Source organism: Sciurus vulgaris (genome assembly GCF_902686455.1).
Source record: "Sciurus vulgaris genome assembly, chromosome: 12".
NCBI lineage: Eukaryota > Metazoa > Chordata > Mammalia > Rodentia > Sciuridae > Sciurus > Sciurus vulgaris.
Genome location: NC_136473.1, coordinates 24,631,940 through 24,655,535, shown reverse-complemented (window position 1 = coordinate 24,655,535; position 23,596 = coordinate 24,631,940). Strand labels below are relative to the sequence as shown.

Sequence of the window (23,596 nt, the reverse complement as noted above, 5' to 3'; positions counted from 1 at the left end):
AACTGAAGTTATTCAACATGAGGGTCCTTGACTTCCAAATTTTCCAATTCAAAATTTGAACTGTACTACCACATATCCTTCCCTCCTTTCAGTCCAAATTAAAGAAAAAAATTATCTTCCTTCCTCTTGAGCTAAAGCTGTCACTTGAATCCTCACAAAACTATGCCCCATAAATTAAATTTCCTTTGCATAAATTATCTTCATCTTCTGGTCTATCAGTTACATCCCATAAACCTCCAAACTTGACTTAAATGGGCTGTGCTCTAAAACAATGTTCCCTTGATATTATTTTAATCTATTCCACTTGGCTTTCATGGGAGTATCTCCGAGTTCTTCATCTCTCTCTCTGAATGTTCCATCACGGGCTCCTCTTCCATACTCCTACTCTTGCCATTTTATAGTTCTTCCCATTTTCTCCTTTATTGTCTCATTCTATCTATTCAACAATAGCTTTAAAAACAAATTATTAACCTTTGTCTCTGGTCCTGTTCACTACCTTGGAATGCCAATCTCTCAGGAATTAACAACATAACATGGATCATCGGGTCTGAAAAGAACCTATGTACCAGGCTGTGTTCTAAATAAGACAGGCGCGTGTGTATGCATACATACCCATTGTTCACAGCAGCCATATTAGGTAGGTATAAAATTCTTATCCCCATTGTACAAAATCTTAATAAAGAAATGTTTTTTTAAAATGGGAGAGCTTTGTGTAATATTTTGGAATAATCTCAAAAATATTTGTTAAGAAAACGAGATGCAAGAAAAAAATTATTCCACATCCTGTACATTCTTATAGTTACATGAATCTAAAATGGGTTAAAATTCATAGAACTATACAACAAAAAAAAGGCAATGTTTTGTATGATAACATTTTAAAAAATTAAATCTTATTAGGTATGGTGTCACACTCGTGGAATTGTAGTGGTTCAGCAGGCCGAGGCAGGAGGATCACAAGTTCAAGGCCAGTCTCAACATCTAGGCAAGACCCTCACTTAAAGTATACAATACAATGGTTTTTAGTATATTTACAAATGTGTTGAATCAATTACTGAACATTTGTATCACAAAAAGAAACCCTACCCATTAGCTATGCATCCCCATCCCTTAACCCAACCCATTCCCCACCAGGTACTAATCAAACATTAAGCTACTATCTGTATAGATTTCTCTATTCTGGAATTTCATATGAATGGAATCATATAATATTGGGCTTTTTGTACTGGGTTCTTTTACTTTCCTGTAATGTTTTCAAGATTCACTAAAGTTGTGCTAAGTAATAGTATTTTCTTTTTTTTTTTTCCCCGCTGAATAATATTCTGTTGTACAGACATGCCACATTTTGCCTATCCATTCATCAGTTAATAGACATTTATGTTGTTTCTATCCTTTGGCTATTATGAATAATGCAGCTCTCAAGAGGTATGTGCCACTGTACCTGGCCATGCTGGATTTTTATTGATCATGTGTGTATTTTCACTGGAGGAACATCTATTCACCTCCTGTATCCGTTGTTTATTTAGGTTATTTGTTATTGAATTCTAAGTTTTTTCTATGTATTCTGAGTACATGTATTTTATCAGATATAACATGCACGAGTACATTCTCTTTTTACTATCTTTGTGGGTTTTTTTTGGGGGGGTACTGGGGGTTGAACCTAGGGGTGCTTTATCACTTAGCTACATCCCTAGCCCTTTTTTATTTTGAGACAGGGTCTTGTTAAATTGCTGAGGCTGGCCTTGAATTTGGGATCCTTCTGCTTTAGCCTCACAAGTTGCTTGGATTACGAGTGTGTACCACTGCGTCCAGCTTTTCTTTTTACTTCCTTGATGGTGTCATTTGAGGCACGAAAGTTTTAAATTTCGATGTGGTCTGAATGTATTTACTTTTTAATTTTTAATAAAAGCCTTCTAATTCCTGAACACGGAATATTTTCCATTGACTTCAATCTTTAATTTCTTCTACGTTTCGTAGTTTTCAGAAGTAAGGTTTTCCACTTTGCTTGTTAAATTTATCCCTATTTTGTTTATTTTTTTTAATGCTACCAAGAATGAAATTTCATTTTCAGGCTGTCCACTGCAAGTTTATAAAAATAAAACTGATTTTGGTATGTATGTATGTAGTAAAATCTGATATCTGATATGTATCCTGTAACCACACTAAACTGGTTTCTTAGTTTCAATGGTTATTTAGTGGATTCATTATGGTTTTTTACATATCAAATCATGTCATCTGTAAATAGAGATTGTTTTACTTCTTCTTTTCCAATTTTATTTTTCTTGTATAACAGTGCCAGCCAGGACCTCCAGTACAAAAAGTGTTGAAAAGACGCAGAAGAGACATCCTTGTTTCGTTCCTGCTAACGGCAGCAAAGCATATGTCTTTTACCGGTAAGCATGGCATGAGCCGTAGCGTTTTAGCAAACGCTCTTTATCTGGTTAAGACACTTCCCTTTTATTCCTTTTGTTGAATGTTTTTATTCTGCCCACAAGCTGCATTTTGTCAAATGCGTCTATTAAGACGATCATGTGGTACTGCTTTTTATTCTACTGACACAAGGTATTTACATTAGATTTTCAGATGATGAACCTACCTTGATCCCACTTGATCATGATAAAGAATTCTTTTTATAAATTGCTGTATTCAGTTCACTGGTATTTTGTGGAGGGACTTTTGTATCTGTATTCCAAATTGCATCACATTTTTCCCCTCTTTTTATCTGGTCTTGAATTAAAGTATCACAAAATGAAGTGAGGAGTAGTCGTCATCCCTCTTTTATTTTTTTAAGAGTTGTGAAATAAAGATGTTTTTGTATTGTTTTGCGGTGCTGGAAATACAACCCAGGTCTCATTGTACATTAGGCAACTATGGTTTTAAGTTTTTAAATGTTTGGAAGAATTCAGGGGTGAAGTCACTTGGGCCTGGGCCTTTCCTTGTGTATAGGATTTTGATTACTGATTCAACCTTTCACTTTTTATAGATCTATCTCTTCTGTCAATTTTTTCTTGATTTCAGTTTTAGCAGTTTGTGTTTTTCTAGGAATTTGTTCATTTCATCTATATTTATTAGAAAAATTAGACATCTAATTTTTTGGCATGCATTTATTCATAAGAGTATTCCTTTAAAATCCTTTTTATTTCTGTAAGGTTGGTAGAAATGTCTCTTTTCTCATTCGTCTCCAGCAATTTAAATCTCTTCTTTTTTTCTTGACTCATCTTACTAATTGTACGTGAATTCTCTTGATAATTGGAATGAGTCAGCTTTTTGTTTCATTGATTTTTCTCCAATGCCTTACTTTTCTCAAAGTCATTAATTTCTTTTTCTGTCTTTCTTTCTTATTTTATATTTTATTTTTGATACTGGTCCTGGGGATTGAACCCTCAGGTGTTTTACCACTGTGTTACATCCCCAATGCTTTTCATTTTTTATTTTGAGTTAGAGTATTGCTAAGTTGCCAAGGGTGGCCTTGAACCTGTGATCCTCCTGCCTCAGCCTCCTGAGTCACTACAATTATAAGCATTTGGCACTGCTTCCAAGCTCTGTGTCATTAATTTCTGCTTGATTTAGGTATACACTTTGTTCTTTTTTTAGTATCTTTAGATGGAAGGTGAGTTAATCACTTGATATTTTTCTTCTTTCTTAACACAGGCACTTAGAGTTACAAAGTTCTCTCTAAGAACTGTTGGCTGCATTCCCTAAAATTTAGTATGTTGTGCCTTCATTTTCATTCATCTCTAAGAATTTTCTGACTCCTCTTATGATTCTCCTTTGAACTGCTGGTTATTTAGGAGTGTGTTGTTTAATTTCCGCATACTTCTTGAGCTTCCCAATATTTTTCTAGTGCCTGATCATTAATATCATTTGTACTATTTTTATCCTTTTACACTTACTGACTGAGGTTTATCTGATAGCCTAGAATATGGTCTATTTTGCAGGATGTTCCATGTGTACTTAAGAAGAATGTATATTCTATTGTTAGATAGAGTGTTTTAGAAGTATGTATTAGGTCTAGTTTGTTTATCACATCTTTCAGTTCTTCCTTATTAATCTAACAGCTTATCCAATTATTTGAAGTGAGGTATTGAAATTTAAATAATTATTACTGAATTATTTATATCTACCTTCAGTTTTGTCAGTTTTTTCTTTGTGTATTTTGGTGTTCTTTTATCAGGCACATAAATATTTATAATTGTTTTATCTTCCTGGATTAGTTTTTATTTATTTAGTCTTGGTGCCAGGGATTGAGCCCAGGGACACTCAACCACTGATCCACATCCCCAGTCCTTTTTATTCTTTATTTTGAGACAGGGTCTTGCTAAATTGTTTAGGGTCTCACTAAGTTGCTGATGATGGCTTTGAACTTGAGATCTTCCTGCCTCAGCCTCCCTAGCTGCTGGGATTACAGGTGTGTACGACTGTGTCTAGCTGGATTAGTTTTTTATCATTACAAAATGTCCCTCTTTAGATCTAGTAAATTTTTAAAAATATTTTTTAGTTGTTCATGGATCTTTTTATTTATTTATATGCAGTGCTGAGAATTGAACCCAGTGCCTCACACGTGCCAGGCAAGTACTCTGCCACTGAGCCATGACCCCAGCCCGTAAATTTTTTTCAGCTTTAAAATTTACCAAAGATGTAAAAAGATACAGAATATTTTATATTGTACCTAAACAGCAGAGGAAGCACAATAGCCCAATTCTCAGAAAAGCTAATGGCTTATCTTTTAGATATTATTTTCTGATTCCTGTTTGTACTCAAGTTATAATATGAATGGTCACATAAGGAGTTCAGAAAACTTCATTTGAGGTCAATTAGCAAAATCACAAATATATTTGGCTGTAGAATCTCTTAACTTGAGACACATACAATTCTCTGACATCTTAGAGTCATGATACAGACTCACACAAATCTTTTCTCCCTTTATATATGAAGGGCTAATATTTATTAAATATGTTAATGTATTTTTCTTAAACCAAATAGGCTCAATTTCAGGATTCTCTTCAAGAAGCAAATTCCAATGATATGTGAGGTTGAAATCATTCATTTAGTATCGACATTCCAGTATTAGGACACAGATCATACTGATCCAGTCTCTCCAATATGTAGCCAAGAACAAGTTTTCTGTTTGTAGAATCAATGACTTGGATTGAGACTACTTGGCTAGGGTCTTTTCATACTGTCTACTACACATAGTCACAGTCCACCATATTCTCAGTGTAAAATAACGAAAATGAGGGAACATCTATCTATCATCACTAATCATCTTGGAGCCACGCCTTTTCATTCTCACTTACAAGGCAACTTAGAACTTAAAACATGTTCATTAGAAGCAAAATACAATTTTCTAATTCAATGTGGTTCAATAATTACTATAATATTCTAGTCTCTTTGCTGAGTCTATTTTCTGATGTCATGAGATGGTTCTCTAAAAATGATAACTGCAAGTGACCCCTTTTTATTAAGAATTTCTCTTCTCAGTTTCTGACTCAGGAGGAGGTATTTACATGGCAGATGATGACAAAATGTTTTTGTTTGGAGGAAGTATGGCATCTGCAACTGATAAAGAAGTTTCCAAAGAAATAGTGGTCTAATATAAAGCTCCATTCAAGGTGTCTGAGTAAGATACCATGCCACTTTAGGAACGTTAACATGTTTGTCAGTGGACATGGTCATCACCGAATCGACTTCTCTCCTCCCACACATTTGGAATGATTTCCATAATGTGGGGGCCAATTTACTCTTGAAACCTTTAATGTTATTTTCTCACATGGTCCATAATGAATTTTCTAGCACTTCATTCTGGAATCATATGAAATTGCACAAGATATGGTCCCTGACTTAATTTAGGATTGTAACAAGCTGTGTTCAGGACTTTTTTCTAGTACCTGTGGGAAGAAAACAGATCCTTCTACAAAGGCCTCACAAAGATGACCTATCTGAGCAATTAATATTATGGGTTACCACCTTGGTAGGCTTGTGGACAAAACACTGCATCCACATGTGTATTAGCAGTCACATGGATTGCAGAGCTGTGGGAGAATATGTTTCACTATGTTCTGAGATCAAGTAGAAAACATTTTATAACCACTCTATTGCCCAAATTTATCTTTAAATTCTTAATAAACAGGGGCCTTATGATCCAGTCTAAGACATTGGTTAAAGTACAGTGAATGGAAAAAAAATTAAAAATAGGTTTCATTCCCTCTAGTGAAAACACTGATGAAAATAATAGAATATTAAATTAGCAAAATGGAAATTATAATCCACAGGGTAGAGCTAGGGTTAGTAGATAGTTATATGGTTACATACTTCTGCTCAATTTAAAGAACTTTCCTATTTTCTGAGCTATCCAAAGTATATGCTCATATTCCTGCCTTCTTCAGATAACTCAGGAAAAAAAAAGTTGATTACTAGTAATAACCTGCAGTCACGTTTTTTTCAGATTTCAGCTGACTTGATATTTTAAGTACTTTTTTTTTTAATTCAGTAACTGAGAGGTTCATCATTTGTATTTGTTGCCTTTACTTTTGATCAACTTTCCATTTGAATTTAGCACTTCTTATAACTGAAAACTACTGTGGCTTTCAAATACAAAGTGGCACTCTGTTATCTGAGCATTAAATAAAGCACTTGAAAATGTTTCCAACTGGTAGAAAGCAGTGCTATTCATTCTTATTATTTCTCCAATGTCTTAAAAATTTTCTCGACTGGGGCTCCGGTGGCTGCCCGGGGGAGGAGTGGCGGGGAGAACTGTGTGGACTCAGGACACCGGGGCCTGCCCTGAGGAGGAGGAGAGGAGCGTGGCCACTTGGATTCGGAGAGACTGCACCAGAGCTGCAGGCGGTTGCCAGAGGAGAAGCCGCGCGGCGAGCTGTTTGGAATCAGAACGACGCTTCTGAACCCCGGGGCCTGCCCTGAGGACAAGGAGGAAGAGGAGCGGCCGCTTGGATTCGGGTGACTACACGGGAACTACAGGCGGTTGCCAGAGAAGGGGCTGCGTGGCGAGCTGTTTGGACTCTGACCACTTCTGAACCCCGGGGCCTGCCCGGAGGAGTAGGAGAAGGAGGAGAAGGAGCACGGCGGGTCCTTTGGACTCGCAGTGACTGCATTAGCGCTCCAGGCGGCTGCTCAGAGGAGAAGGCGAGTGGTGAGTTGTTTGGTCTTAAAGTGACAGCTCCTGAACACAGGGGGGCTGCCTGGAGGAGAAGCGTGGTGGGACGCTTGGTCTTGAGGGGCCACACCAGAGCTCCGGGCGGTGCCCAGAGGACCCGTGCAGCGGGTCACGTGGATTCAGAGCCACTCAGAGGGACTGCTCCTGAACACCCGGGGGGTTATCTGGAGAAGGAGGAGGAACGGGGAGGGTCACTTCGACTCGGAGTGATTGATTGCCCCGGGCTACGGGTGGTTGGTGGGAGGAGGAGGCACGAAGTGAGTTTCTTGGACTCCTAGTGACCGCACCGGCATACTGGGCGGCTGTCTGGAGGAAGAGGCCTGTGGCGGGTCTCTGGGACTCAGAGCGATTGTTCGGGGCCACAGGTGGCTGCTCAGAGGAGGGGCCACGCAGCCAGGCGATTAGGTGCAGAACAGGGTCCCAGGATCTAGGAGGCTTCTGGGTGGAAGAGCCGCACAGAGACAGGCTTAGGGCGGAGCGAAGGTTCCAGGCCTATGGGCAAATTCTCTGAGGAGGGGCAGCCTAAGGAGATTCATCTGGGAAGGGTGAGGCTCCCAGGCCCAGGAGGTAGGGCCGGGCCCCTGGAAACTTTGCAGAGGAAGGCAGCCCAGCCCAGGCAGTAGCTGTAAATTGAGGGGAACCTCTAGGAGGAAACTGACCAGCGAGACCTCCCCACTGGGTGAGTCTTCCCTGCCTGGTGAGGTTTCCCCACAAGGACGGTAAAACCAGAGACACAGGCCCAAACAGGCCTTGCCTCAGCCCACAGCCTAGGTCCCCTTTGGATGACCATTGGTCAACAAGTGGAGGCACCTCTGCCCACTAGCAGGGAATATACCCCACCTGAAGGCCACCACTCCTAGAGAGGCAGCTTCCTTGTGGAGCACCGCATTATCAACCTCCTCCAAGACTTCAGCCTACTGAAGGCTAAGAGGGGATATATATAGAAATCTTCAGGGTCATTGTAAATCAACAGAGGAAATCTGCAATATCTCAGCGGTCCACTGATATCTGAACAACATGAGAAAACAAGGAAAGAAAATGCTGCAAACAAATCTAGAGGTTACATCAATAAAACCCAATGACAGCATGGCAGAAGAAATGACAGAAAAGGAGTTCAGAATGTACATAATTAAAATGATCAGAGAAGCAAACGAGGAGATGAAAGAGCAAATGCAAGCATTGAATGATGAGATGAAAGAGCAAATGCAAGCATTGATTGATCGCACAAATCGACAGTTAAAAGAGCAAATACAGGAAGCAAAAGATCATTTCAATAAAGAGTTAGAGATATTGAAAAAAAACCAAACAGAAATCCTTGACATGAAGGAAACAATAAACCAAATTAAGAACTCCATAGAAAGCATATCCAATAGGATAGAACACCTGGAAGACAGAACCTCAGACATTGAAGACAAAATATTTAACCTTGAAAACAAAGCTGAACAAACAGAGAAGATGGTAAGAAATCATGAACAGAATCTACAAGAACTATGGGATATCATGAAAAGGCCAAATTTAAGAATTATTGGGATTGAGGAAGGCCTAGAGAAACAAGCCAAAGGAATGAACAACCTATTCAATGAAATAATATCAGAAAATTTCCCAAATCTGAAGAATGAAATGGAAAATCAAGTTCAAGAGGCTTACAGGACTCCAAATACACAAAATTACAACAGACCCACACCAAGGCACATTATAATGAAAATACCTAACATACAAAATAAAGACAGAATTTTAAAGGCTGTGAGAGAAAAGAACCAAATTACATTCAGGGGGAAACCAATACGCATATCAGCAGATTTTTCAATCCAGACCCTAAAAGCTAGAAGGTCCTGGAACAACATTTTTCAAGCCCTGAAAGAAAATGGATGCCAACCAAGAATCTTATACCCAGCAAAACTTACCTTCAAATTTGACGATGAAATAAAATCCTTCCATGATAAACAAAAGCTAAAAGAATTTACAAAAAGAAAGCCAGCATTACAGAACATTCTCAATAAAATATTCCATGAGGAAGAGATGAAAAACAAAGAAGCAAATCAGCAAAGGGAGGAATTATCCTAAAGGAATTGTCAAATAAAGGAGGAAACAAGTTGTGTCAAACAAATAAATAAACAAAATTTTAAAAATGAACCAAATGACCGGGAAACCAAATCATTTCTCTATAATAACCCTGAATGTTAATGGCCTGAATTCATCAATCAAAAGACATAGACTGGCAGATTGCATTAAAAAGAAAGATCCAACAATATGTTGCCTGCAAGAGACTCACCTCATAGAAAAAGATACCCATAGATTAAAGGTGAAAGGATGGGGAAAAACATACCATGCACATGGACTCAGCAAAAAAGCTGGAGTATCCATCCTCATTTCCGATAATGTGGACTTCAAGCCAAAGTTAGTCAGAAGGGATAAAGAAGGTCATTTCATACTGCTTAAGGGAAGCATAAATCAGCAAGATATAACAATCATAAACATCTATGCCCCAAACAGTGGCTCATCCATGTATGTCAAACAAATCCTTCTCAATTTCAGAAACCAAATAGACCACAACACAATAATACTAGGTGATTTTAACACGCCGCTCTCACCACTGGACAGATCTTCCAGACAAAAATTGAGCAAAGAAACCATAGATCTCAACAACACAATCAATAATTTAGACTTAACGGACATTTATAGAATATTCCATCCAACCAAGAGTGAATACACTTTCTTCTCAGCAGCACATGGATCCTTCTCTAAAATAGACCATATATTATGCCACAAAGCTAATGTTAGCAAATACAAGAAGATAGAGACACTAGCATGTATTCTATCAGATCATAATGGATTGAAGTTAGAAATAAATGAAAGAGTAAAACACAGAAACTATTCCAACATCTGGAGATTAAACAATATGCTATTATATGATGAATGGATAACAGAAGATATTAGGAAGGAAATTAAAAAATTCTTAGAGGTAAATGAGAACAAAGAAACATCATATCAAAATCTCTGGGACACTATGAAAGCAGTACTTAGAGGGAAATTTATTTCATGGAGCGCATTTAATAAAAGAAGTAAAACTCAACAAATAAACAACCTAACACTACAGCTCAAAGCCTTAGAAAAAGAAGAACAGAACAGCACCAAAAGTAGTAGAAGACAGGAAATAGTTAAACTCAGAGCTGAAATCAATGAAATTGAAACAAAAGAAACAATACAAAAAATTGACAAAATAAATAGTTGGTTCTTCGAAAAAATAAACAAAATTGATAAACCTTTAGCCACACTAACCAAGAGAAGACGAGAGAAAACCCAAATCACTAAAATTCGGAATGAACAAGGAAATATCACAACAGACAGGATGGAAATACAAAACATAATTAGAAGCTATTTTGAAAATCTATACTCCAACAAAATAGAAAATTTCGAAGACATCAACAGGTTTCTAGAGACATATGAATTGCCTAAACTGAATGAGGAGGACATAAACAATTTAAATAGACCAATTTCAAGTACTGAAATAGAAGAAGTCATCAAAAGCCTACCAACAAAGAAAAGTCCGGGACCAGATGGGTTCTCAGCCGAGTTCTACAAAACCTTTAAGGAAGAGCTCATTCCAATACTTCTCAAAGTATTCCATAAAATAGAAGAGGAGGGAACCCTCCCAAACTCATTCTATGAAGCCAATATCACACTGATACCTAAACCAGACAGAGACTCATCAAGGAAAGAAAATTTCAGACCAATATCCTTAATGAACATTGATGCAAAAATTCTCAACAAAATTTTAGCAAATCGCATACAAAAACATATTAAAAAGATAGTGCACCATGATCAAGTGGGTTTCATCCCAGGGATGCAAGGTTGGTTCAACATCAGGAAATCAATAAACGTAATTCACCATATTAATAGACTTAAAGTCAAGAATCACATGATTATTTCAATAGATGCAGAAAAAGCATTTGATAAAATACAGCACCCCTTCATGCTCAAAACACTAGAAAAAATAGGGATAGTGGGAACATTCCTTAATATTGTAAAGGCCATTTATGCTAAGCCCATGGCTAATATCATTCTAAATGGTGAAAAACTGAAAGCATTCCCCCTAAAAACTGGAACAAGGCAGGGATGCCCTCTTTCACCACTTCTATTCAACATCGTTCTTGAGACTCTGGCCAGAGCAATTAGACAAACCAAAGAGATTAAAGGGATACGAATTGGAAAAGAAGAACTCAAACTATCCCTGTTCGCTGATGACATGATTATATATTTAGAGGAACCTGGAAATTCCACCAGAAAACTCTTAGAACTCATAAGTGATTTCAGTAAAGTAGCAGGTTACAAGATCAATGCCCATAAATCCAACGCATTTTTATACATAAGTGATGAATCTTCAGAAAGAGAAATTAGGAAAACTACCCCATTCACAATAGCCTCGAAAAAAATAAAATACTTGGGAATCAATCTCACAAAAGAGGTGAAAGACCTCTACAATGAGAACTATACAACACTAAAGAAAGAAATTAAAGAACACCTTAGAAGATGGAAAGATCTTCCATGTTCTTGGATAGGAAGAATTAATATTGTCAAAATGGCCATACTACCTAAAGTGCTATACAAATTCAATGCAATTCCAATTAAAATCCCAATGACGTACCTTACAGAAATAGAGCAGGCAATTATGAAATTCATCTGGAAGAATAAGAAACCCAGAATAGCTAAAGCAATCCTTAGCAGGAAGAGTGAAACAGGGGGTATTGCAATACCAGATCTTCAACTCTACTACAAAGCAATAGTAACAAAAACGGCATGGTATTGGTACCAAAATAGAAAGGTAGATCAATGGTACAGAATAGAGGACACGGACACAAACCCAAATAAATACAATTTTCTCATACTAGACAAAGGTGCCAAAAATATGCAATGGAGAAAAGATAGCCTCTTCAACAAATGGTGCTGGGAGAATTGGAAATCCATATGCAACAGAATGAAACTAAACCCATATCTCTCACCATGCACGAAACTAAACTCAAAATGGATTAAGGACCTCGGAATCAGACCAGAGACCCTGCAGATTATAGAAGAAAAAGTAGGTCCAAATCTTCACCTTGTTGGTCTAGGACCAGACTTCCTTAACAGGACTCCCATAGCACAAGAAATAAAAGCTAGAATCAACCACTGGGATAGATTCAAACTAAAAAGCTTTCTCTCAGCAAAGGAAACTATCAGCAATGCGAAGAAAGAGCCTACAGAGTGGGAGAATATCTTTGCCAATCATACTTCAGATAGAGCACTAATCTGCAGAATCTATAAAGAACTCAAAAAACTCTACTCCAAGAATTCAAACAGTCCAGTCAACAAATGGGCTAAGGAAATGAATAGACACTTCACAGAAGAAGATCTACAAGCAATCAACAAACATATGGAAAAATGCTCAACATCTCTAGTAATAAGAGAAATGCAAATCAAAACCACCCTAAGATTCCATCTCACCCCAATTAGAATGGCGATTATCAAGAATACGAGCAACAACAGGTGTTGGCGAGGATGTGGGGAGAAAGGTACACTCATACACTGCTGGTGGGGCTGCAAATTAGTGCAGCCACTATGGAAAGCAGTGTGGAGATTCCTTAGAAAACTTGGAATGGAACCACCATTTGACCCAGCTATCCCACTCCTTGGCCTATACCCAAAGGACTTAAAATCTGCATACTACAGAAATACAGCCACATCAATGTTCATAGCTGCTCAATTCACAATAGCCAGACTGTGGAACCAACCTAGATGCCCTTCAATTGATGAGTGGATAAAGAAACTGTGGTATATATATACTATGGAATATTACTTAGCCATAAAGAATGATAAAATTATGACATTTGCAGGCAAATGGATGAAATTGGAGAATATCATGCTAAGTGAGATAAGCCAATCTCAAAAAGCCAAAGGACGAATGATATCGCTAATAAGTGGAGGTTGACACATAATGGGGGGGAGGGAAGGGTTAGAGTTAGGGTTAGGGAGGGGGCAAGTATGGAGGAAGGAACTACTGTATAGAGGGTAAAGAGGGGTGGGAGGGGTGGGGGGAAGGGAAAAAATAACAGAATGAATCAAACAACATTGCTCTATGTAAATTTATGATTACACAAATGGTATGCCTTTACGCCATGTACAAACAGAGAAACAACATGTATCCCATTTGTTTACAATAAAAAAAAAAAAAAAAAAAAAAATTTTCTCTGGATTCTCTGTCTGGATAGAAAAATACAAGAGATAATTGTGTTCATCTTAACCATTAAAAAAAGGGGACCTTTCATTAACTTATTATCTCTATAAATAGTGTAGATGGCCGTTTACTGGGAAAAAATACTTTTGCCAATAGACAATATTATAGATTTGTAGAGATTATTATTCCATCCAGTGAATATTCTTAACAATCATATATATATATTCACCCATCTTCTTTTCTTAATTGTTTCCCCCAAATTTTAGGAGCAGGAAGTGATTTTTAAACTGCATTAACATGTAAGTATCTGCTCAAGGGTCTATGGACTTGCTGTTGCTCCAAGCTGTAAATAAGAAGTTAGCAAGTAATTTCCAGGCAATAAAATAAATCCCTACAATAAAGTCTGATGCTATTACCACACCATAACAAAACCAACTCTTTTATGAATAAGATCATCCATAGTATTCAAAGTGCATGTGACTGTAACTAGTAAATGAGAATTAAGCTTTAAAGCAGATACCATCCTCTCAGTAAAATACTGGTTCTGATAAGTAAGTACAAATTATAGACTCAGTATACTAATAACAGAGAGGACATTTTAACATGATACAGAAAAAATACATAAGAATCTTAAAAGGGAACCACATAAAGAAAATGTTTCATGTAGTTTTCAAATATACTTTGTTTCAATGAGTACTAAAGAAAGTGAGTGAGTGGTCCACTAGAGCTTCATGAGACCCTGAATATCTCTGTGGTTCATTTATTCAAAAGGGCGTCTGGGAAAGCAGCTGCTTCTGGAGCTTGCCCTCCTTTGCACTCTTCCAGTGCTTTCCCATCTCGCTCAAGAGTAAAATCCAAAATCTTTACCTTGGCCAAAAAGGTCTTTATGGACTCACTACCTCTTGGTCTCATCTTCAGTGAAATGAGACCACTCCTTCTACTCACTCCTTTGCAGATCATATTGGTCTCAGCTTGACCCTGTAGACCCCAAGCCTACTCTAGCCTCACAGCACTTAGTAAGTGCTATTTCCTCTACCTGCAATGCTCATTCTCAAACAAACCTGCTCCCTCACTTTTCCATCTCTGCTCATATTTATCACCACTTAGGGAGGACTAGAACCCTGTTTCTAAATGGCAACTGCCTTCAATTTCTCTCCTTTTATGCTCTTTATCTTTCTTCATATTACCTGTTCCTGTCCATGCGTTTTACTCTACACATGCAGGTTCTTTCCATTGCTCTTCTTCATAATCCCTTAAGGAAACTGTCTTTGCCTGCATGGAAAATTAGTTTAGTTGCAGACAAATTAGTGTTCTAGCTCAGTGCAAAGGAAAAATGAATAAGAGCTCCTACAAATGCACAATACTTCCATTATGTTCCTCTGAAGAGAATAACACAGTCATATCAGAGGTTGGGAGGCTTGGGAATAACAGTGCTGTTGGGTGCATGTGCACCTAACTATAAATCCATCACTAAAGAGGAAAGAAAGAACATATTTTGGTGAACAACATGCCAGAGTCTTCCACAATTCGTAGATTTTAAAAACTGAAAACCTGTTTGAGAAAGATGTAAAATGGTTAAAATATGAAAAGTTGTTTTGTATATTACACAATTGTGACCTGGTAAATACTATCCATTGTTGTGACAAATAATGCGCTGGGATAACGCTTCCTGTGCTACTCAAAGGAGAATGCTGGCAGGATCATGTTCCTTTGCTCAATCACTCTGCTCTTTACTGAAATTTGGACTTTCCTAATTTTATGGGTTTCTGTACTTTGTGGAGTTTCTAGATTCCTGTTTCCATGTATACATTTTTCCAAGTTCTCAGTCATACTGTATGTTCTATAGATCTCCCTCTTCCCAGGGTCTCAGACATGCAGTCCATAGTGCTCCTATTCCAATTTGATCTTACGGCTCTCTTGCCTGCTGTGTGGCTGTGGAGTGCAGTGATTTCTGTTCACTGTGCTGGATCCACCATTTCTTAGATCCCATTTTGTCTTCTTTGATTCATCCCTCTTTTTCCTGGAGTACAACCTCAGGAAAACTTCTAAGAAAGGGTTAACGAGTCTTTACCTCATGTATTTGCCATTGTACTCAGTCTGTTCTGAATTTAGAACATTTCCCCTCAGAACTAAGTAGGCATTTTCCCCTGGTCTCTCAGAATCTATTGTTGCTGTAATTTTTATCATTACATTTTGCCTTACTTCAGAGGTATCTTCACAGAAACTTTGAAGGTCTACATATTCTTGATATTCATAAATTTTCCCAGGACCTTGTCTATGTAGCCCACTTGACTTTGGAAAGCTCTCACAAAGCTGTCTCAGGTGTCCCTACATTCTGGAAAACATTATTTATTGAGCAAAGATCTTGCCTCTGTTTTCTCTGTCTCTCTCACTGGAATTCCTTCTAGTCGTATTTAGACTTCCTGGAAATTCCCTAAATTTCCTTTCTACATTATTTTAAAACAATTTGTCTTTTTATTCTGTTCTCCAGGAGATTTTCTTAATGATAGCTTTCAGTCATTCTACTTCATTTGTTTTTGTTACTTGATATTCATTTTTGTTCTAATTTTTTTCATGGTATCCTGTTGTGTTATGAATTCAATATTTTCTTGACTATCTAGATGCCAGAAGGCTTATATAATGAAATAATCTGAGTAGGCTAGAATAAATAATTCTAGAAGGCTGCCTACCTATATATATCCAACTAGTAAAGTTCAAAATTTCTATAACATTCTCATTTGTGCATACAAATGCAAGAATTTAAATCAACAAGTTAAATCTCACTGTTCATTAAAAGAATGATTTTATATAATCAAGTAGAATTTATCCTGGAAATGCAAAGAAAGGATTTTGACAACCTATACCTTCTCATTAAGTCATATGAGAAAAATTATACGATTTCAAAAGATGTTAAAGAACTAATGTTAGAATTTCACAACTAATCCTCAAAACAACTGTCATAAATTAAAACTGAAAAAAATCCAACTCAAGAAAACTTTCCCAGCACTACCCATCTATATCTATATATCTCATATAATATAGCGAAAACTGAAAATTCTTTATCTAACTAGAGGGGGAAAAAGGTTTGTGGTAATCCCTATGTAATATGTAACAAAACTTCAGTCACACCAATGGAGAGATTAAGTAATTGATTATGTAGTTTTGTCCGATGGACACAAAAGGTCCTACTACCTCCAAACAGCACTTTGCCTTCAAATAGGCAATCAGATTGTTTGTAATGCCTACCCCAATCATGTAGATCCTTGGGATAGGAACTTGAAGATTTTAAATACTGTGTGTGTATGATATGTAATAACATTAAATTATCATCTATTAATATTGAAAACTGTATATCAAATTAGCTAGTGACTCAGCTAGCAAAGATAATGGGATAAAGCACTCATTCCAGTCTAACATTTAAATGTCTTTGAAGGTTGTGAGGTTGAGAAGATAAGAAACAATGGAGGAAGAGAAATATTGACCAAGCTCAGAATAAGTACTACTCCAGTAGGAAGTTGGTAAGGGTCTATGAGGATGAAAATGGAAAACCAAAAGACAATCCTGTCATCCTTACAATTCTGGGTAGGACCAGTACAACTCTAAAACTAACAGTATAACATAATAGCCAAAAGAATAACTATAAATTTAGTACACTGATAGACCACAAAGCTTGTTTCCAATATAACAATCCACTTAGGATTTTTTTTTCCAGTAGTGGGATTGACCTAGGAGTGTTTCTGAGCTATATCCCTAGTCCTTTTTATTTTTAATTTTGAGACAGGGTCTCAGCAAGTTGCCCAGGCTAGCCTTGAACTTTCGAATCCTCCTGTCCCAGCCTCCTGAGTAGCAGGAGTGTGTGCCACTACTCCTGGTTTACTTTAGGGTTTCTGAAACAACCACCACAACGATATATAAATTTCCCCCAAAATCCTCATCATCTATCTCTATCCTAGTTGTAGCTGTATAAAATCTTACCTTCCTCCTCCTCACTGGCATAGTGGGATGCTTATCTAACTACAAACCTCTTGCCTCACACTATGGCACTAAGCTAATTATAACAGTCTGTTTAAATTTAGCCACCTGTCTTTTGTTTTGCTGCTTAGCTGGACCTTTTCTAAGCAAGCAGAAAATCTCCAATGAATCTGTTATCACAACCAGAATGCAAGAGGTTAGTGACCACAGAGAGAAGGAGAATCAGTTTACATCCTTTCAGGCAAGAGAATAACACTACTCCACAAGTAAGAAATATGAGGCTCCCTGACCTTAATTTAGAAAACCTGCAGTTAATAATCACATTAAAGTTGGTTTAACAGGCCAGACAGTTTTTGTTTCCTCTGTTGTTTTTACAATTTAAGTGTCCTTTGTGGTTACTAAAATTATTTGCTGAAAGGCATGTATTAACATTTAAAATATTTAATCCTTAATAAAACAGGTCTTAGAGTTTAGGTATATCTAAATTAAAATGTACTTTGTGTCAATTTTTTAAAAAGTGAAAAACATTGCTCATACTTCTCCAGAGTAGAATATAGTAATCTAACTCTGCTAATTATGTGAATTAATATAATTAATTCTCTTCTTAATTGAGGAATAAAGTAGGTTTTTCACTATAATCTGTCAATCCAAATAAAGAACCATATAGATTCCACCACTGTCGCACTTTCACCCCTCTCCCCAAAAGGTTAATTGTTTCTTGAAGGAAAGAGAAGCAAGCCTGAAGCTACAAATTCAGCAAGGAAACCAGGTCAAAGGACAGCTGTGAAGAGCAGGGGCAAACTGGTCAGGTAACAGGGTCAGTATGCAGAGGAAAGGGGAGAGAACTTGGCTTCTTTTCCATAATCAAATACTTACTGATATCAAACCTGATTAACACCATAAGCCACAAAGAAGCCTAAGTGTTCTTTTAAAGTGTGATTAACTTTCAGTTAACATTCTACTGAAGGAACTCTATTAGCTGAACCCATTTCAGGTGCTTCAATGTGATTCACAAGTCATTCCTATGTGTCCCTGAAAGGAGTTTGCTGAATCCTTGCACACCTGTTCTCTTTTAGAAAGAGTGATTTATGCTGTGTGTGTGTGTGTGTCTGTCTGTCTGTCTGCATAAGTTACTAAAATGAAATGTATAGTGCAGCTATGGAGATGATGCTCACAGGATAAAAATGCAATGTGATAAATGCTGACATAGAAGAAAAGTTACAATTTTTTGTTGCTACAAAAGTTTAGGTTCATTAACTATTTCCAAGGTACTTTTGATATTATGAAACAGAACTAATACTTGGTAGCACACATAAATGAACAACTGAAAAAGTCACACATGCAGGCATAAAATAAGTCTCCCTTGGGGAAGCCTAGGGAGGAAAAAAACAGGATGAATTTTCCAAAGTTTAAAAAGATGCCCTTGTACCAACACTACTATTGCAAATTAAATATAGATATTCTAGATCTATGAGGTTCTGTGGTTATATTAGGGATATTCTTAACATTTTTTAAAACTTTCTCTCCTCTAAAAAATACAGAAAAAATTTAATCAGATCTTAATGACAACAAATTAATTTAAAATATTACTTAATTTCCTATTTCCCTTCGGCATTAACTAAAAATATTACATAAAAAATTAGAAGTAGTGCTGTCTTCAAAGGAGACAAAATTAACGTATGTCTTCATTAAACAACTGAACTAAAAGTTTTAGGCCCTTTCGACCAATGTTTTATAACTTTCTAGAAATTAGTAATTTGTGTTAATCACTATATTATTAGCAGCTGTATAAAACTGCAGGGTCATAATACTTAAAACATCAACCATGGAATCCTTTAATGTGGACTGATATTCACTGATAAGTCATTATTAACTTATCTTTTACACACATACTTAATGAGAAAATAAAATGTACACTTTAGCAACATTCTAAGCAGAAGAAAGGAAAACCTTATAAGGTTTTCCAGTTACTAAAGTACTGGTCTCCTCATGAAACAGCAAAAAAACTTGTTACAGGATACAATAGCTATTTTCCCCATGATAATACTTTAACTGTAGAGTAAAAATAATGTAAAACATTTATAGATATTCAAACAGTTTTAAATGTGACTTTAAAAAGATGTATGTAGTAACAATATTCATATATATATAATTTAAAGTTTTCAAAGAAGTTCCTATTCAAAGAGAAAAAAAGAAAAAAAATCCTCAGAAAACTTGGCAGTAATGTTTGTATGTTTGTTAAATTTAAAAAGTGAAGTTTACTATGAAAGTTAAGCTTATAGTACCAGTTTTTTGTTTGTTTGTCTTTGGTAGCTGTGTTTAATAAAAATTTTCAGTTCTTTTTAAAGGTTTGTGTTATCAAAAAAGACCTAAAAGTATATTAACAGAAATGAAGGGAAAATTTTAAATCTTTGCTTTTAGTAATTCCTTAAGTATTTTTAGATCTATAGAATATAGTTAAAGTAAATTTAGTAAAAAATATTTACTATTCTTTATGAAAATATCAATTTCACCACTGAAAGTTTTTTCTAAATTTCAATTAAATGTTTACTAAGTATGTCTAAAGATCCTCTAAATTTCCTGAATTAAAGCACTTAAAGTGTTAAGTAAAAAAACCTTTATAGGTAAATACTTTATCCTCTAAATGTTAGGTTTGGCCATTCACACCTACATACGAATGAATGGTCATACCACATAGATACACAGCTTGTCAAAATGAATGGTTAGTATCAACCTTGAAATAAAAAGTCAAACATTCTATTTGTATTATAGGACTAGTGCTCATTTAATTAATCCAAACCACCTGTCTAAATACACTAGCAATCTGTACAACGTTAAAAAGATCCAGCTGAAATATAATCTCTAATTTTGATCAGTTTGAGAACTATCTTTTCTACAATTAAAGGGTCACTATAAACACAAAACCTGGCATTGTTTTTCTGTGATTAGGTTTCAGTAGCTTAAGTCGGCCAAACACTAGAATTCCTCACACAGCTGTTAATTGTGGACCAGGGGACTGACTCACATCTGCTTCTTGCTTATTTCATTAATGGTTCACTTCCAGGTCCTCAAAGAATTGCAGCCTTTCTCCAAAGACAATGTAGGACCCATCTATGTCTGCCTCCTACATAGTTGGCTTGTTCTGGTTTGTCATTCTCCATACAATGCAAATCTGAGTGAACTCACATCTGTCACAGATCGACCCAATTCGTGGGCAATCTTTTCCCATCGACCAGGGGTCCCTCCTGGGAACTTAAGCATACTTCTTGTCAGCTGGCTGAGGTCCTCTTCTGTCCATTCAGGTGCCTGCAAAACATTAGAGAAAATAAAAAAATGTAATTTGGAGAATGCTTGGTAAAACAATTAATAAGCCTGCAAAATAAATTATTAGTAACATGCTTTCTACAAAAAAACCCCCCAAACAAAAAGCAAAACAAAACAAAAACCCCCAAACCCCCTGATATGTATCTAAAAGTTTAGATAAAAGTTTGAGTTGTATATTGAACATTAAAATGCAAAGCTCCAACAGCCTTAAATCTTTCCTACATATACCAAATAAGAAAGAAGGAATACTGCAAAACTAGGTTTTGCAAGACATTTTTTAAAAAATTCAGTTTTACATTAAAGTGAGAAACCATTATTGAAGCCTATAAAATGTAATGCTACTCACAAATGGTTCACAAAATATGATTATTAAGTTTTGAAGTTTAAAAAAATTATACTTTATAGAAAACAAAATTTTATTACAAGTATAAATTAAAATATGAATAAGTAAATGTACTGGTTCAGAATTAGAACTGTGACAAAGATTTTTTTGGTACATTGTATGGAACAATATTCAATTTTTAAAATAACAAATTTTCAAGAAGTTTAATTTGTCAAATGCTAACATTAATAAAACTCAGGTACAAATAAAACTAGAAACTCCTATGACTAACACTTAATCCAGTCCATGCAAAGCAACATATCAGTTGTAAGAAGGTAAAGAGCTTCTAGAAGTTGGCCAAATTAATAAACTGAGTGAAATAACACCTTAAAGCTTATAAACCACACAAAGATCCTAATAGCAACCATAACCTCTGCATTTTACTCAGCCTGACCAGTGGTCAAACCCAAAATTTAGCAAAGCAAAAAAATTATTATCAAATAACAAAACCATGTGATAGTATTTTATATTACATTTTAGCACTAAGCTATCCCCATCACAGGCAGTAACCATTTTGGTATTAAACAATAATTAAGTAAGTAGTAAGCAGAGAGATTGAGGATGCTTATCTTATTTTCCTTTAATTAATGAATCTAAAAAGAAGAAAAGGAAGGGAGGGAGGGAAAGAAAAGAGAAAGAGAAAAAAGGAAAGAAAGGAAGAAAGGGAGAGAGAGAGAGGTGGAAGGAAATCTTTGAAACAAATACCTTTTCTAATCACCATTTCCGATAATGAACAGGCGTACATCAGGCAGTTTGCATTACAGAACCATCAGCACAGAACAACAGTCAGAGGTGAGTGACCCCAGGGACTATCTCCACAGCTACAGCAAAGCTTCTCCCTGACACTAATCCTCCCTGTCATTCTCCCACTGTGCTCTAACCACACTGACATCCGCCTGCCTCACTGCAAGCTTAACGGGGCCCTTCCTGACTTTTTACTGTCTCCCCCAATCAATGGTTCAAGCGTGCTCTTTTCACCATGTCCAAATGGCAGCTTCACTCATAATCAAAGTGCACTGCCCCTGTTAAAGGGCTTTCCGAAAGGCTCTCCCATTTGCATTCATTTGCAAAGCAAACTACTTTTATTCACTTTGTTCTGCTATCAAGAATGTTCCCTGAAGCAGATAAATTGGCATAAATACAACCTGCCACTTAAGAGTCAGTAAATAATAGCCAATAGTAGGGAGGATTTTATCAATCATTCTATTTTGTATCCACTAAGAGCTGAAAGCCTCAAACACATTCATCAGCACAGCCCCTACACTACATGCATAAATTCACTTATATAAAAAGGTAGCCTAGATTGGGTCTGGCCGGAATTTCTTTGATATTTAATGAATATCAGAAATCTAATTCTCCATATCGGATGATTTAAAAATTTACATGGAGGATTTTTTTTTCCTTTCTTTTTGTTTCTTTCTTTTTGCCTTATTTAAGGAAAAAAAGTATTATTCTTATTCAGATACCATTTACAGGAACATAATTGGATTTTCAAGGAAATAATATTTTTACTACTAAAAACTGAAGCTTTAGTAATTATATAAAATGGTTTCAGAAATTCAAGAGGTAAGTTTTAAGTAGAATTTAAATATAGGCTTACAGTATAAAATCACACCATGAAGAACATTATGTTGAAACTGCATGAAGATACACATTGATATAGTACTCAAATCATGTAGTATATCAATAAAGTTTTGCACTAAATCAAATCAACCAATTTCTGCATTAACATAAGCACACATTTTTGGAGCAAACGAAATTGTCTAAAATATCAAAATCAGAAATCATTGTTTCACAAAATAAACTAATTAAAAATAATTTCTATTCTCAAGGGATTGGTTTTCCAAATATACTGCATATATGAACAATGGGCATTAAAAAAATCTGATTTTAGTTCCTTATTAATGAAAGTCTAAAAGTAGAGTTTCACCCTTTTCTGGAAAGGGAAAACTTTAAATAAAATATTTGAAACCATATCTTGAAAAATCACCTACTGCGATGATGAACTTGCCTTTTAGTTTCATAGATCTTCATAGCCATGATTTTTATTATTAATATTTAAAAAAAGATCAATAATAACTAGGACCATAGTCTGAAATCTGGGAGAAGCCTTTTAGCAATTCATTATTCTCTCTCCTACAGCTGTAAGGCACTTTGGTGAATGTGTAATTCCTCAGCAATAGTTAGTTGTGTCTTTAGAAGCAACAGAGCCTCCTGTGATCCAGCTACTACAGCAGCCATGAGGGTGGTCATGGTGTGAATGTATTCTCTCTGTTCTAATCTGGAGCCAACTGTAGCTGTGAAAGTCAAATGAATGCATAAGCATACTGCTTTGCCACTTAAAACCATGTGTGTCCAATATTACTGAAACACTGGGCCAAAAATGCATCTCTACAGTAAAGTAATGGAAGATACCACATGGTGTGGGGACAGCTGTTGTGACTACACAAGTATTCCAATTTTGCACCAGAAAAGCCCCACTCTGGGAATATATCTCCATATTGAATACAAAATAAAAAGTAAGTTTTCAAATAAT

General features: G+C 36.1%; 1 protein-coding gene across 1 annotated transcript in view; it reads right to left on the bottom strand.

The window, feature by feature from the left end:
* DNAJC1 (DnaJ heat shock protein family (Hsp40) member C1) overlaps positions 1-23,596 on the bottom strand; it is a 196,437-nt gene that overhangs the window by 12,055 nt on the left and 160,786 nt on the right. The window contains exon 9 of the mRNA XM_079106341.1: positions 20,541-20,660. Within this exon, the coding sequence (XP_078962467.1) occupies positions 20,541-20,660 (120 nt within the window). The remainder of the gene's footprint in view (positions 1-20,540; positions 20,661-23,596) is intronic.